The sequence below is a fragment of the Miscanthus floridulus genome, chromosome 5, assembly GCF_019320115.1.
Source record: "Miscanthus floridulus cultivar M001 chromosome 5, ASM1932011v1, whole genome shotgun sequence".
NCBI classification, from domain to species: domain Eukaryota; kingdom Viridiplantae; phylum Streptophyta; class Magnoliopsida; order Poales; family Poaceae; genus Miscanthus; species Miscanthus floridulus.
In genome coordinates, this window is record NC_089584.1 from 77,174,456 (window position 1) to 77,186,593 (window position 12,138).

A 12,138-nucleotide genomic window follows, 5' to 3' on the forward strand; every position below is an offset into this window, starting at 1 on the left:
CTGCCTAGTCTGCCACCAGACCGAGACGTAGAGTTCAGAATTGATCTGAAACCAGGGACAGCACCAGTGTCCAAAAGAGCATATAGGATGCCACCCAAAGAACTAGCAGAATTAAAAATGCAACTACAAGAGTTGTTAGACAAGGGTTTCATTCAACCCAGTTCATCACCTTGGGGATGGCCTGCTATCTTCGTGAAGAAGAAAGACCAAACCTTAAGGTTATGTGTTGACTATCGGCCGTTAAATGAAGTCACCATAAAGAACAAATACCCCTTACCCTGAATTGATTTGCTTTTTGATCAACTTGCGGGAGCTAAGGTGTTCTCAAAGATAGACTTGAGATCAGGCTATCACCAGATTAAGATCAGACGAGAAGATGTGCCGAAGACAACGTTTACTACCCGATATGGTCTATATGAGTATCTAGTCATGTCTTTTGGGCTGACCAATGCCCCGGCTCATTTCATGTACTTGATGAACTCAGTTTTCATGCCCGAGTTGGATAAGTTTGTAGTGGTGTTCATTGATGACATCCTTATCTATTCTAAGAGCAAAGAGGAACATGCGGAACATCTCCGTATTGTTCTACAAAGATTAAGAGATCACCAACTATATGCCAAATTCAGCAAATGTGCATTTTGGTTGGAGGAAGTACAATTTCTGGGTCATGTGCTATCTGCTGAAGGTATAGCTATTGATCCGAGCAAGGTAGAAGAAGTCCTTAATTGGAAAGCACCTACAACTATTCATCAAGTTTGTAGTTTCCTGGGGTTGGTAGGGTATTACCGTCGGTTTATCCCTGACTTCTCCAGAATTGCGAAGCCAATTATGGGATTGCTGAAAAATCAAACTAAGTTTGTATGGTCAACAGAATGTGAAGAGGCCTTTCAGACATTGAAGAAGTTGCTGACAACTTCACTAGTTTTAGCACAACCTGATATCGAGAGGCCATTTGATATCTATTGTGATGCATCTGGAATTGGTATTGGCTGTGTTCTAATGCAAGAAGGTAGAGTCATAGCATACGCTTCCAGACAACTCAAGAAGCATGAAGAACATTATCCCACCCATGATCTTGAATTAACTGTTGTTGTTCATTCACTCAAGATTTGGTGACATTATTTATTGGGCAATATATGTCATATCTATATGGATCATAAAAGTTTGAAATACATCTTCACCCAGTCAGAATTGAATATGAGGCAAAGAAGATGGTTGGAACTTATTAAAGATTATGATTTAGAAGTGCACTATCATCTGGGCAAGGCTAATGTGGTTGCCGATGCCCTGAGTCGCAAGAGTCATTGTCATTGCCTAATTGTAGAACCTATGCAGCGAACATTGTGTCAAGAGATGGAGCATCTGAATTTACAAATCATAGAACAAGATTCTCTGTCCAATATTGTAGTTGAGTCCACTATCAAAGATCAGATCATTGCTGCTCAATAGAAAAGTAAGGGCATAGCCCATATTAAGGATAAAGTCAGATCTGGGAGACCTACATGTTTCAAGATTGATGAATTAGATGTCGTATGGTTCAAGGATAGATTGGTAGTACCCAAAAATCTAGAGCTACGAAAGTAGATTCTTGATGAAGCTCATTCTACAAGATACTCCATTTATCCGGGTAGCAACAAAATGTATCATGATCTGAGAAAGAGATATTGGTGGACCAAAATGAAAATTGAAATAGCTCAATATGTAGCCAAGTGTGATATTTGTCAGAGAGTCAAAGCGGTTCATATGAAGACTATAGGTCCATTACATTCGTTGCCAGTTCCATCTTGGAAGTGGGAAGATATTTGTATGGACTTCATCATGGGATTGCCTAGGACATCTGCAGGCTACAATTCAATATGGGTTATTGTTGGTTGCCTAACCAAGATAGCTCATTTCTTACCAGTCAGAGATAAATATCAAGCGGAACAATATGCCAAGCTTTATCTTGATAGAATCTTCAGTCTGGATGGGGCACCCAAAGACCATTATCTCTGACAGAGGGTCATTGTTCATATCCAAGTTTTGGAAAAGTCTACATGAGTCTTTAGGAACTAAACTTATCCGTAGTTCTGCTTATCATCCACAAACAGATGGACAGACTGAAAGGGTAAATCAAATTCTTGAAGATATGTTAAGAGCATGTGTCCTTTCCTTTAGTGCTAAATGGGATGAATGCCTTCCCTTAGCTGAATTCTCCTATAACAATAGCTATCAAGAGAGCATTAAAATGGCACCATTCGAAGCACTGTATGGCCGTAGGTGCCAGACACCTTTAAATTGGTCAGAAGCTGGAGAACGTTGGTTCTTTGGACTGGATGTGGTCAAGGAAGCTGAAGAGAAAGTTAAACTAATACAAGCCAATATGAAGGTAGCTCAATCCCAACAGAAAAGTTGTGCTGATAAGAGGAGACGACCGCTAGAATTTAAAGTGGGAGATTATGTCTACCTCAAGGTATCACCGATGAAAGGAGTTCATCGTTTTGGGATTCGAGGAAAGTTGGCACCCCATTATGTAGGTCCTTTTCAAATCCAACAACGATGTGGACCAGTCGCCTATCGCGTCTAGCTACCAGATCACATGTCAGCGGTGTATGATATCTTTCATGTATCTCAGTTAAAGTAGTGTCTTCAAGTACCTGACCAAGAGATCGACTTTGGTGATGTAGAACTAGAACCTGATTTGACTTATGCTGAGTACCCCATTAGAGTCTTAGATCAAAAAGATCGAGTCACTCGCAGACGTACAATCAAGTTCTACAAAGTACAATGGAATCAACACACTGAAGATGAAGCTACTTGGGAGTTCGAGGATTACTTAGAAGAGAACTTTCCTAACTTCTTCGCTTCTATCTAGTTGCAATACCTTGTCTATATTGTAACTTGTCTTGTTTGTTAACAGAATGGAAAGCCCCCTCACTAGCCTTTTGAATAAAGTTATGATGTGTTAGCTTGACACATTTCCTTTTCCATTACTTAGCCTTAAGTTTTAAATCTCGGGACGAGATTTCTTTAAGGGAAAGGGTTGTAACACCTCTGATATTTTGACCTAACATTAAAACTTGACATGTCATCATGTGCATTGCAAAGCATTCATAAAGTAGAAAATTTTGAATACATTCACTAAATAAGCTTTATTTCATAATGTTGTTATTTCATGTGATGTGATTCAAAACCCTAAATAAAGATCATGACTACAAGGGTCAAAATTCATGTGATCATGTGAGGTCATGTGTCATTTTACTCAAATAACCCTAATGGGCCATGTTATTGGTCAAAAATCAAAATTAAAGTAAAAGGAAGACAAATCAAATTTGAATTCAAATTCAAATTATAAAAGTCCTTTTTGCCTCGTTTGACTAATTCAAAATCCATGTGGAATTTGGGGTTGAGGCAAAAAGCAAAGTTGGAGATTATTTTATGTGGATCAACTTTGGTATTCAAAGTTTTTCAAGTTTACATATAAAATTTGGAGTAATTTTGAAATGATTCAAACGCTTAAATGCACCCCAAATTCAAATTTCAAAATGGAGGCAGAATTTGAAAATGTTCCTAGAAGCAAAGTTGTAGAGTTTGAAAAATTGAACAACTTTCATTTTTGGAGATTTTCAACTTCTTTAGAAAATTTGAGAGTAATTTGAAAAATGGACTCAGTGGCAGTTCTGCAAATAATTCAAAAATCAAAATCGACATCGCCTGTTTGCCACCGGCGACACGTCGCTGTTCGCCGCTGACCTTCTTTGCCGCTTTCACGCTCGGTGACACGCCGATGCCTCCGTGGTGAGCTCGCTCGTGTGCTGTCGACACCACACGCCTTCTTTCTTTCTATAAATAGGAGCACGCCGTCATCGTTCCTCAGTTTTCCGTCGACTGCTCGCCGCCGGTGTCCTGACCGCGCTCGCGAAATTCGTCCTCACCGTAGTACCTAGGGCCAATTGTGTTGGCCAGAAGCTCTGCCTCGCCCTACCGCTCATTTCCGACCTGCTCGCCTCGCCTCTAGCCGGTCAGCGCCACCGCGTGGCATTGTCTTCTTCGGAGTCGGCCGGAGCTCCGCCATCTTCGACCTCACCGTGGTCCCATCGATCCAGTACGTCTCTGCCTTCACCGAGTCTACCTACGTGATCACGGTGAGCTCCTGAACGTGATGATTGTTTTGCTTTAGTCTCTACTGCAACGTCGCCGTGGTTACGCCGTACGCCGTCATGCCCAAGCCGCCATGCCCGGCGTGGAGCTATCTCCGGTGCGCCTTTTGCCTTTCTGAAAGCTGGGATTGGTTCGGGGAAAAGAGTAGGTCATGTAGGTGCGTTCTGCTTTGCCGGAGCTTCGCCACCGGCGTGTTTTGCCGATCGGAGCAGACAGCGCCGCCGTGCGTCCTCTTTGGGTCACTGACGAGCGGGGCCTGGCTATCAGTGAGAGAGAGGAAGAAGAACAGTGCGATTTTGTATTTTCTGAAATTGTGAATAGTGCTAAAACTTTGGGAATTTGTAGGAAATTAATCATAGCTCCAAAAATTCTGAAATTTTGTGTGTAGCTTCTGTACATGTTCTAGTATGGTTTAAAAATTTGAAACTTGAAATTTGAATATATTTTTAATGTTCAAATATTCAGTCCTTTAATTGATAAATGCAATTTCCATGATTTTTGTAGGTCACTGTATAATTCCAAAAATTATGAAATTTGTTTTGGTACACTAATTTGTCATGAGGAAGCTTACATAAAATTTTCAGGTCATTTGGAACAAGTTCATTTTTGGGCTTATTTCCAAATTAATTCAAAAATAAATAAAAGCAAACCATAAGTGTTTGATTAGTGTTGAATCTTGTTTTGGTCATGTTTTGTGACTAGTAGAGTTTCAAGATTCATTTGGTCAAGTCACATGTGTGGTTCTTGATGGTAGGATTGCAAGTTGGTTTTTGTTGGCTTGCAACTGTACCATGAAGGAAAATCGTATTCGGGGTGTTTTTACATTTCATGTACCGTGAAAGCATCATGTTTACATTATCATCATGTTAAAGCATATGTTATCATTTCGTGTAGAATCCGAGAGTGAAACAATTCTAGTTGAGCAAGTTCTAGAAGAATCCCCGGTTGTCACGGGATTCGATAAGTGTGGTACGGATCCGTAACCTGAGATCGTCAACGAAGGCAAGCCCCGGTTTATGCATTAAACCCTTACCTTGTTTACTTTGAAAAGTTTATCACCTATATTACTTATTGCATTAAGTTGATCAATTCAAATGTTACCTACTTGATGCATTGCCTACCTTGTTAATTGTTTACCATCCTTGAAGATGATTTCATTTACAAAGGCGTAGAATGCTTAGTATGCTTTATGTTAGGCTTTCAAAGAAAAAGTTTCGATACAATCAAAGATGGCATACTGGCCAAAGAAAGAAAGAAGATTGAATGAACTAGAGACTAGTCGGGTGACTTATCTTGAATGTTGGGTAATGTTGCCGACTATGTCGCTTAAAGGCCACTCGTTGTGGATCTTCTGAACGAGACACTTTGTAGTACTGGTCACATACTCCAGTAAGCCTACTTCGGCTAATCTAATACTAAGACGAATGCCCACGCACTGGGAGTGGAGAGATGGCGGGAGTAGCGTGTACCCTCGTGGCTAGAATGTGGCCGGATTTGAGGTATGATGTGCTCTCGGGTGGCGTGGAGACGGCTTAGTATAGGAGCATCCGGTAGCGAGGTTGATATATGCAAGATTAAGTTCTACATATGTCATGTGATAAGGAATCCTCAGCTGGGACTTGAATCAATTCGAATTGCCGGTGCTCTACGGATATGGAGACTCGATTCATTACAGAAGCAATGCAGGACTGGTGAATTTCTAAAATATGAGAAAAGAATGGAATGAGAAGGATTGGAATATGGGAAATGTACATTTAGTTGAGGTAATGAACTAAAAGAACTTAGGGGTAAAACTTGAAAACAGAATGAAGAATAGTAAGCTTTTGGCAAAGAACTTTTGAATCTTACTACATCCTTACCTTGCCCCAAACCCCTGCATCTCTAAAGTCTTACACCCCGTTACGTCGGGTTAGTCTTGTTGAGTACCTTTATACTCAGGGTATGTTAACCCTTGTTGCAGGTGAGTCGCATGCGCAGGCTTGTTTTGGTCCCTACTGCATGTCAGTGTTTGAAGTCAATGACGATGAGGAGTGATGAATGGCCTTTGGACAAGGCACTAGTTTGTATGTTAAATAAAGTTAATGTAATATTATCCTGCTACTATGGTTGTATAACACTTATGGTATTGTAAGTTTGAAAACAACTGGTTTGTAACCTATGTTACCTTAAGACTTCCACTATCTTTACTCTGATGTATATATATTTGAATAAACTGTTGTAATCTGCAATGTCTGTGATTGGGATCCTGTTTGAAAAGAGAATCGTGGATGATTCGGGTTTCCCGAGGACACCCGACAGACCTGTTGAGTTGTTGGGAACTCGTGAACACTATCCGAGGTATGTTAAGACAATGATAGGTGCACGTGAGCCCGATTCCTTAGGAGGTTCTGCCACACAAACTCGCCGAGCAGATGGACTGCGCTCGTCTACTCGCCGACTAGGTCGCCATCCAGCTTCCGTCAACCGTCAACATGCTACACTTAGGCCGGAGCCCCGGGTGCCCCTCCGGACCATCCCGGAATAAACTCTGGGCTCCGAGTCTCAGGGCTCTACGGAGACCCTCGTTGAAACCTTCTTCGAGCAATTTCTTCTTCCACCCTTAATAAAGGCAAATAGAGAAAAACCAACCTAATTAATCGCTTCTTGTATGCTAAATGCTGTCCAAAACAACCTTAAACTATGGAGGGAGTAGTTTCTATGTCATAACACACAACGACTAGAAACTACACTCTAATGCAGTATTTTTTAGATGGACACACTAAAACTCAGAGCAATTGTTCTCGCGATTGTTTCTCTCTCTCCGATCCCCTGCGGCTGGCTTCATTCCGTGGCTTCATCCACGCCTCACCTTATCTTCCTCTTCGAGATATTTCCACGTCTCACGCAAGCCACCATGGAGTCCGGCCTTCTCCCGACTACTTCTCCATTCGGCCTGCATCGGTAATCGCCGAAGAGCATGTCTCAAAACGTGCTTACCAGCGACAGCGCCTGCACGGAGTCGGTGGCAGCGTAGCTCCACCTGCCCGGCCATGAACGTGAAGGCGTTCCCAATCCCGCACACCATCCCGTGAGCATCACGAGGCCCGCACACCATCCGCTACTTAAAATGCTCGTCACATCAGTAAAATAATTGCGTGACAAGATAATTAATAGAGATAGAAACTAAAATAATTTCTGCATCGAGACTTGGAAGTGCCCTTATTATGTTAGGGATCTTTTTTCCCCTTATTACGCGCTGATTTTGGTTGGATGGAAGGATTCCTTTCTTATAAAAAGATTTAATTTTAAAAAACTATAGTTTTGCAACATGTTCGTTTGGCTGTGGCTTATCGTAAACGATCGTAAATTTTTAGTCAGAACAGTATTTTTCTCTCACACAAATCAGTCAGCAGTACTTCTTCACGAACCAGCAACGAAACGAACCAGCCAACCGAACAGGCTGTTGATCAAGCATGGACACCAAAAATATCCCCAAAGATTCTATACATGATAATAAAGAGGTAAAATTTTAGTCTATTTTTTTGTCCGTCTTTCTCTAACTACCAGATAATAGAAAGTTTTTTTTCGTTCAGACTTATATATATAACCCGTGCTCATACGTATATCCTAATCGTAATCCAAACTGAGCAGTGAATAGGAATCATAATCCAAATAAGAAAGAATATCTCAATTTCTCTTCTTGGACTTTTCTGGGTTTTTTCCTTACTGACTATCCGTCACGTACGAGAAGACGTGAGGCTTTTCCTGTGTCGATTTCTTTTTTTAATTTCCGATTAGAGTCTTTTTCCTCTTTTGATGTATTTTTTATTTCTATTTTTTCAAGTTGCGTCTTTTTTTCAGCTCCGTTTAGAGTCTTGTTTTGATGTCTTTTTTTATTTATGTTTATTTCCAGTTTTGGTTAGAGTCCATCGGATATGAAATTTGTTCCTTTCACAGTTCTTTTTCTGTTTTGATATCTTTTTTCCATTTTTTCTAAGTCCGGTTAGAGTGCATCGGCAATACTCTTTTTTCTATATCTAATAATAAAGAGACAAAACTTCAGCCATTAAATTTTTTTTTCTGCCTCCCGCTTTAATCCTCCACTCTGTTCCGCAATCGATGATATACCAAGGGCCTCATCTCCAACGTGGACTTCCGTATACGAATCTAACATGACAAATCGAATACAATATATACAATAACTCAATAAATTGAATACAAATTGGGTTAAATTGGACACCAATTAAACCATATACACAAGGTACCATATCGTCGCAGACGAGGCGGCGCGAAAAGATGCTGAGGTCAGAATGAGAACTATGATGGCATAAGGCGTAGAGACGACGACGAGGTCAGGCAACAGTGGCGTGACCTTATGAGACGGCGTCATGACTCGTAAGCGAGACCGAGGTGAGGATGAGCAACAACGATGATGCGCGGTGGGGCGGGGAGACGGTGACACGGATGAGGCTTCTGAGTTGTTGGGGCTTGAGGCCGGTCGGGCGCCGGGGTGCCGTCGCATAACTGCCAAGGCGTGGTCGCGTTGGGGCTATGTGGCCACTAGGGTGCTGTGACCATCAGCCTGTCAAGGCTCCGTTGACGCCTTGGCAAGGCTTCGAGTGGACGAAGTTGGAGGCCTCAGGTGCGAGTGGACGAGGATAACAAAGAAGAGAAAAAAAAAAGAAAAAGAATGAAAAGAAAAGAAAGGGTATGATGGGCATTTTATAGTTTTTACCTAGCATAAGGAGTTTTTTTTTGCCAAATATTTCACCAAAACAGCTTCATGTCTATCACTGGAGCTGCTTGTGGAGTTGAAGTAAATAAAAACCGCTTCACTAGTGATATTTCCTATTGATTAATCGTGTGTTATTGGCCCGTTAGCTGGTCTGAAACTTGACTGAAATTGGCTGAAAAACACTGTTCTGGCTGAAATGTTGTGAGAAAAATACTGTTTCGGCTGAAAAAAGAAGCCGAACAAGCCAAGTTTCAGACCGAGCCATATTGTCTCGATCGGCTTTTTCAAAAAAGTTGCACGATGAAATGTTTATACCCTAAGTAAATTCTCTGGTATGTAGTATGCTCAATTGCATTTATTGATTCTTTGAAGTTATAATAGGAAGTAGAAGTGAAACGGGCGCCCCTGACCCTTCGTGCCCTATGTCATACATGCGATTGATTACTTAAGTAGAATAAAATATGTTGACTCAAAATTATTTACGTATGTTTTTTACTATAATGTCGAGCCCAATAAAAATATAATGATATAAATAAAAAAAATATAGTTTTAAAGACAAACAACACAGAAATGTCAAGGCTCTGGATGACGCATTTTCTCCAGTTGCAACGTACGGACATTTTTGCTAGTTTTTTAAAAAGAATACTCCGATAAAAGAAGTCGTTTTGGACAGCGACACGGTCTCCAAAACATAACTTTAGCTTCTTATTTATATAAAAATATTTAATAAAAAGTGATATATGTATATTTTTATGAAAATATTTTTCAAAACAAATATATTCTTATGGTTTTCATATTTTCAAACTCAACGGCTTATAAGTTATTGAAGATTTATATTCTCAATGCTTGACTCAAGCCTTGCCTGAAACGACTTCTTTTATTAAGCCGGAGGGAGTATATATATACAGATGTGTTGTATGTACGCTGACAAATTGTGGCCCAGAATCTCTCAATTCAAAAGAGCAATCGAACCAACCTAGTTCTTCACTACAAAATTTGGAGCTGTCGTTGCCCATATCATTTTCTCATGCAGGTAGGGGCATGTAACTACTGAATAACTGAAACAGACATACAAGATTGTGACTGAAGATGCATATTGGTCCTACTAGTACAGGTGTGCTTATTATTCAAAATCAGCGAGGTCCTCCAGTTCTCCTCTTGCGGTTCAAGATCACATTGAGCACCTGAAGGTGCTCGTCGTTCGAGATATGGAGATGCACGCGAAGGTCACTGAGCAGACCCTCCTTCTCCCAGCTCAGCGCGTTACCGCACGCATGGAACGCCTTCATCAGAGCAGCGTAGGCCTCCAGCTCCAGATGGTGGATGTGTTCCCGCACCGTCGTCGACCCCATCGTCTGATGCCTCAGTGGCTCGCTTTTGATCTCACGTGATTCAGCTGTGTCGTCACAATGTTGTTCTTCCTTGACGGGTTGTTCTTCCTTGATGATGGGTTGTTCTTTCTTGACGGGTTGCAGCTGACCGGCCTTCTGAACGTTGCAAGGCATGGTGGTGGGAGCTGCAGGGCAATCCTTGCCGGCGTCGATGCTCCTGGTTCTGCTGTCACTGTCACTGTCACTGCCACTGCCACTGCTGCTGTCATCTGAAGACGAGTCGGAATCACTGTCGTCGTCGTCGTCGTCTTCCTCCTCCTTGTCGTCCTTGCGCTCGTGCTGCTGCTGCTGTTGCTGCTGATGGTCATCATCATCATCGGGATTAATGCCTATCCCAACGTCGTTGTCACAATCTTCGCCGCTCATCTCGTCCCGCTTGTTGTTCACGCACACGTTTGGGATGGGTTCTTGCTTAAGCCTCTTGGTATTGTCCTCAAATCCCTTGACATGGGAGGTTGTGTGAGAAGCAGAACCCAACATGCCGAAGCTCCTCTTCTGCAAGAACGGCGTGAAGCCTGGCGCCATGGGCTTGTAGCCGCCTTTGCCTCTGCCGACGCCCATGCCGACGATGGCACGAGGCTGCATCGCGCTCTGGACGGCGACATGGTTATCCTGATGGAAAAAGAACCATGGCGACATATCAGGAAACGTGCTCTCCAGATGTAATAGAATCGATCTATTATTGACGCGCACGGGAGAGACGGCGATGGCCTTACCTTGTGGAGCGCGACCCAGACGTCGTCTAGGAGCACCTGGCGGACGCGGAGCCTTTGCGCCGGGACCGTGAGGACCTTGGCCGCGCCGACGATCTTGACGTCGAAGTGGCGGTCGTTGGCGGCCGCAGGACCCTGGACCTCGGCGCACTTCCACAGGCAGTCGTCGTCGTCGAACACCTCGACCATGTCCCCGGCATCCAGGTCGCGCGGCACCGGCGCGGGCGGCGGGCGCGGCCGGACCGACTTCCTCGAGATGCGCCCGGACACCTCGCCGTCGCCGTCGTGCCACCGCAGGGTGTACGAGTGGCCGTTGCCCCACGTGACCTCGCCGCTGCGCCACGCGCCCACCGGCGACCCGGCCTCCTGCGTCCACACCTCCACCGGGTTCCCTTTCCTGATCCTCATCGCTCGGCCTCACCGCCGCCGCCGCCGCGCACCCGCTCTTGCCCTCCCTCTCCTTTGTACTACTACTTGGCAAGTTCTTGGAGTCGTATCCCCAACAATCCGCGAGAAATCTCCAAGCAGCCGAACCGCCTGGATTGGGTGGAGATATATAGATCGCCGAGTCGGCGGGCTCCAATTCCGCCTCGGTTGCCGAGTTGTAGGCCGGGACGGACATGTACGCCGATTTTATTTTTTGGCAAAAAAAGAAAACGAAAAAAAATTTGCAGGCATAATATATACTACTATTACATTTATAATTGAATCAAAATCAGATCCGAATACAAATAGGTTGGGTTGGGCTGCTCGGTTTCGCACAGCAGGGACGGAAGGAAAAAGAAAGGTGCGTGTATCGAGTGCACATCGCCGGCGAAGGGGCCTAGGCACGGCGCCGGCGGCCGCCCAATCAGTCGCCACACGGGAGAACTGCGAGGCAGCGAGGGAGATTATATACAGTGCTAAATCGATGGTCCGGCCTATAGCTGGCCATTTGGCCCGAGCACTATGGGCCGGCCCAAGCACGACATGAAGAAGCACGGCCTAGAAACAGCCCGGTCCGACGCTCATCGTGCCAGTGCCTGGCACGGCCCGGCCGTAGTGCCGTGCCTGAGCCTTGATATCGGCCCGCAATACCGGCACGGGCACGGCACGGATAATGGGCCGGCATGATAGCGGCCCGATTCCTCCCAGCCGTTGGATGCCACCAGCACCGTTAGATGAGCGAAGAGTGGCATAT

At 43.9% G+C, this 12,138-nt stretch overlaps 1 protein-coding gene across 1 annotated transcript; it reads right to left on the reverse strand.

Annotated features, from left to right (window-relative positions):
* Positions 1 to 9,850: 9,850 nt before the first annotated feature.
* On the reverse strand, positions 9,851 to 11,620 carry LOC136452386 (uncharacterized). The gene is made up of 2 exons (XM_066452999.1): positions 10,962 to 11,620; positions 9,851 to 10,857 (listed from the first exon to the last, which is right to left on the reverse strand). Exons 1-2 carry the CDS (start codon positions 11,364 to 11,366, stop codon positions 9,988 to 9,990), a joined length of 1,275 nt encoding a protein of 424 aa, XP_066309096.1. The 5' UTR covers positions 11,367 to 11,620; the 3' UTR covers positions 9,851 to 9,987.
* Between the last annotated feature and the right edge of the window lie 518 nt (positions 11,621 to 12,138).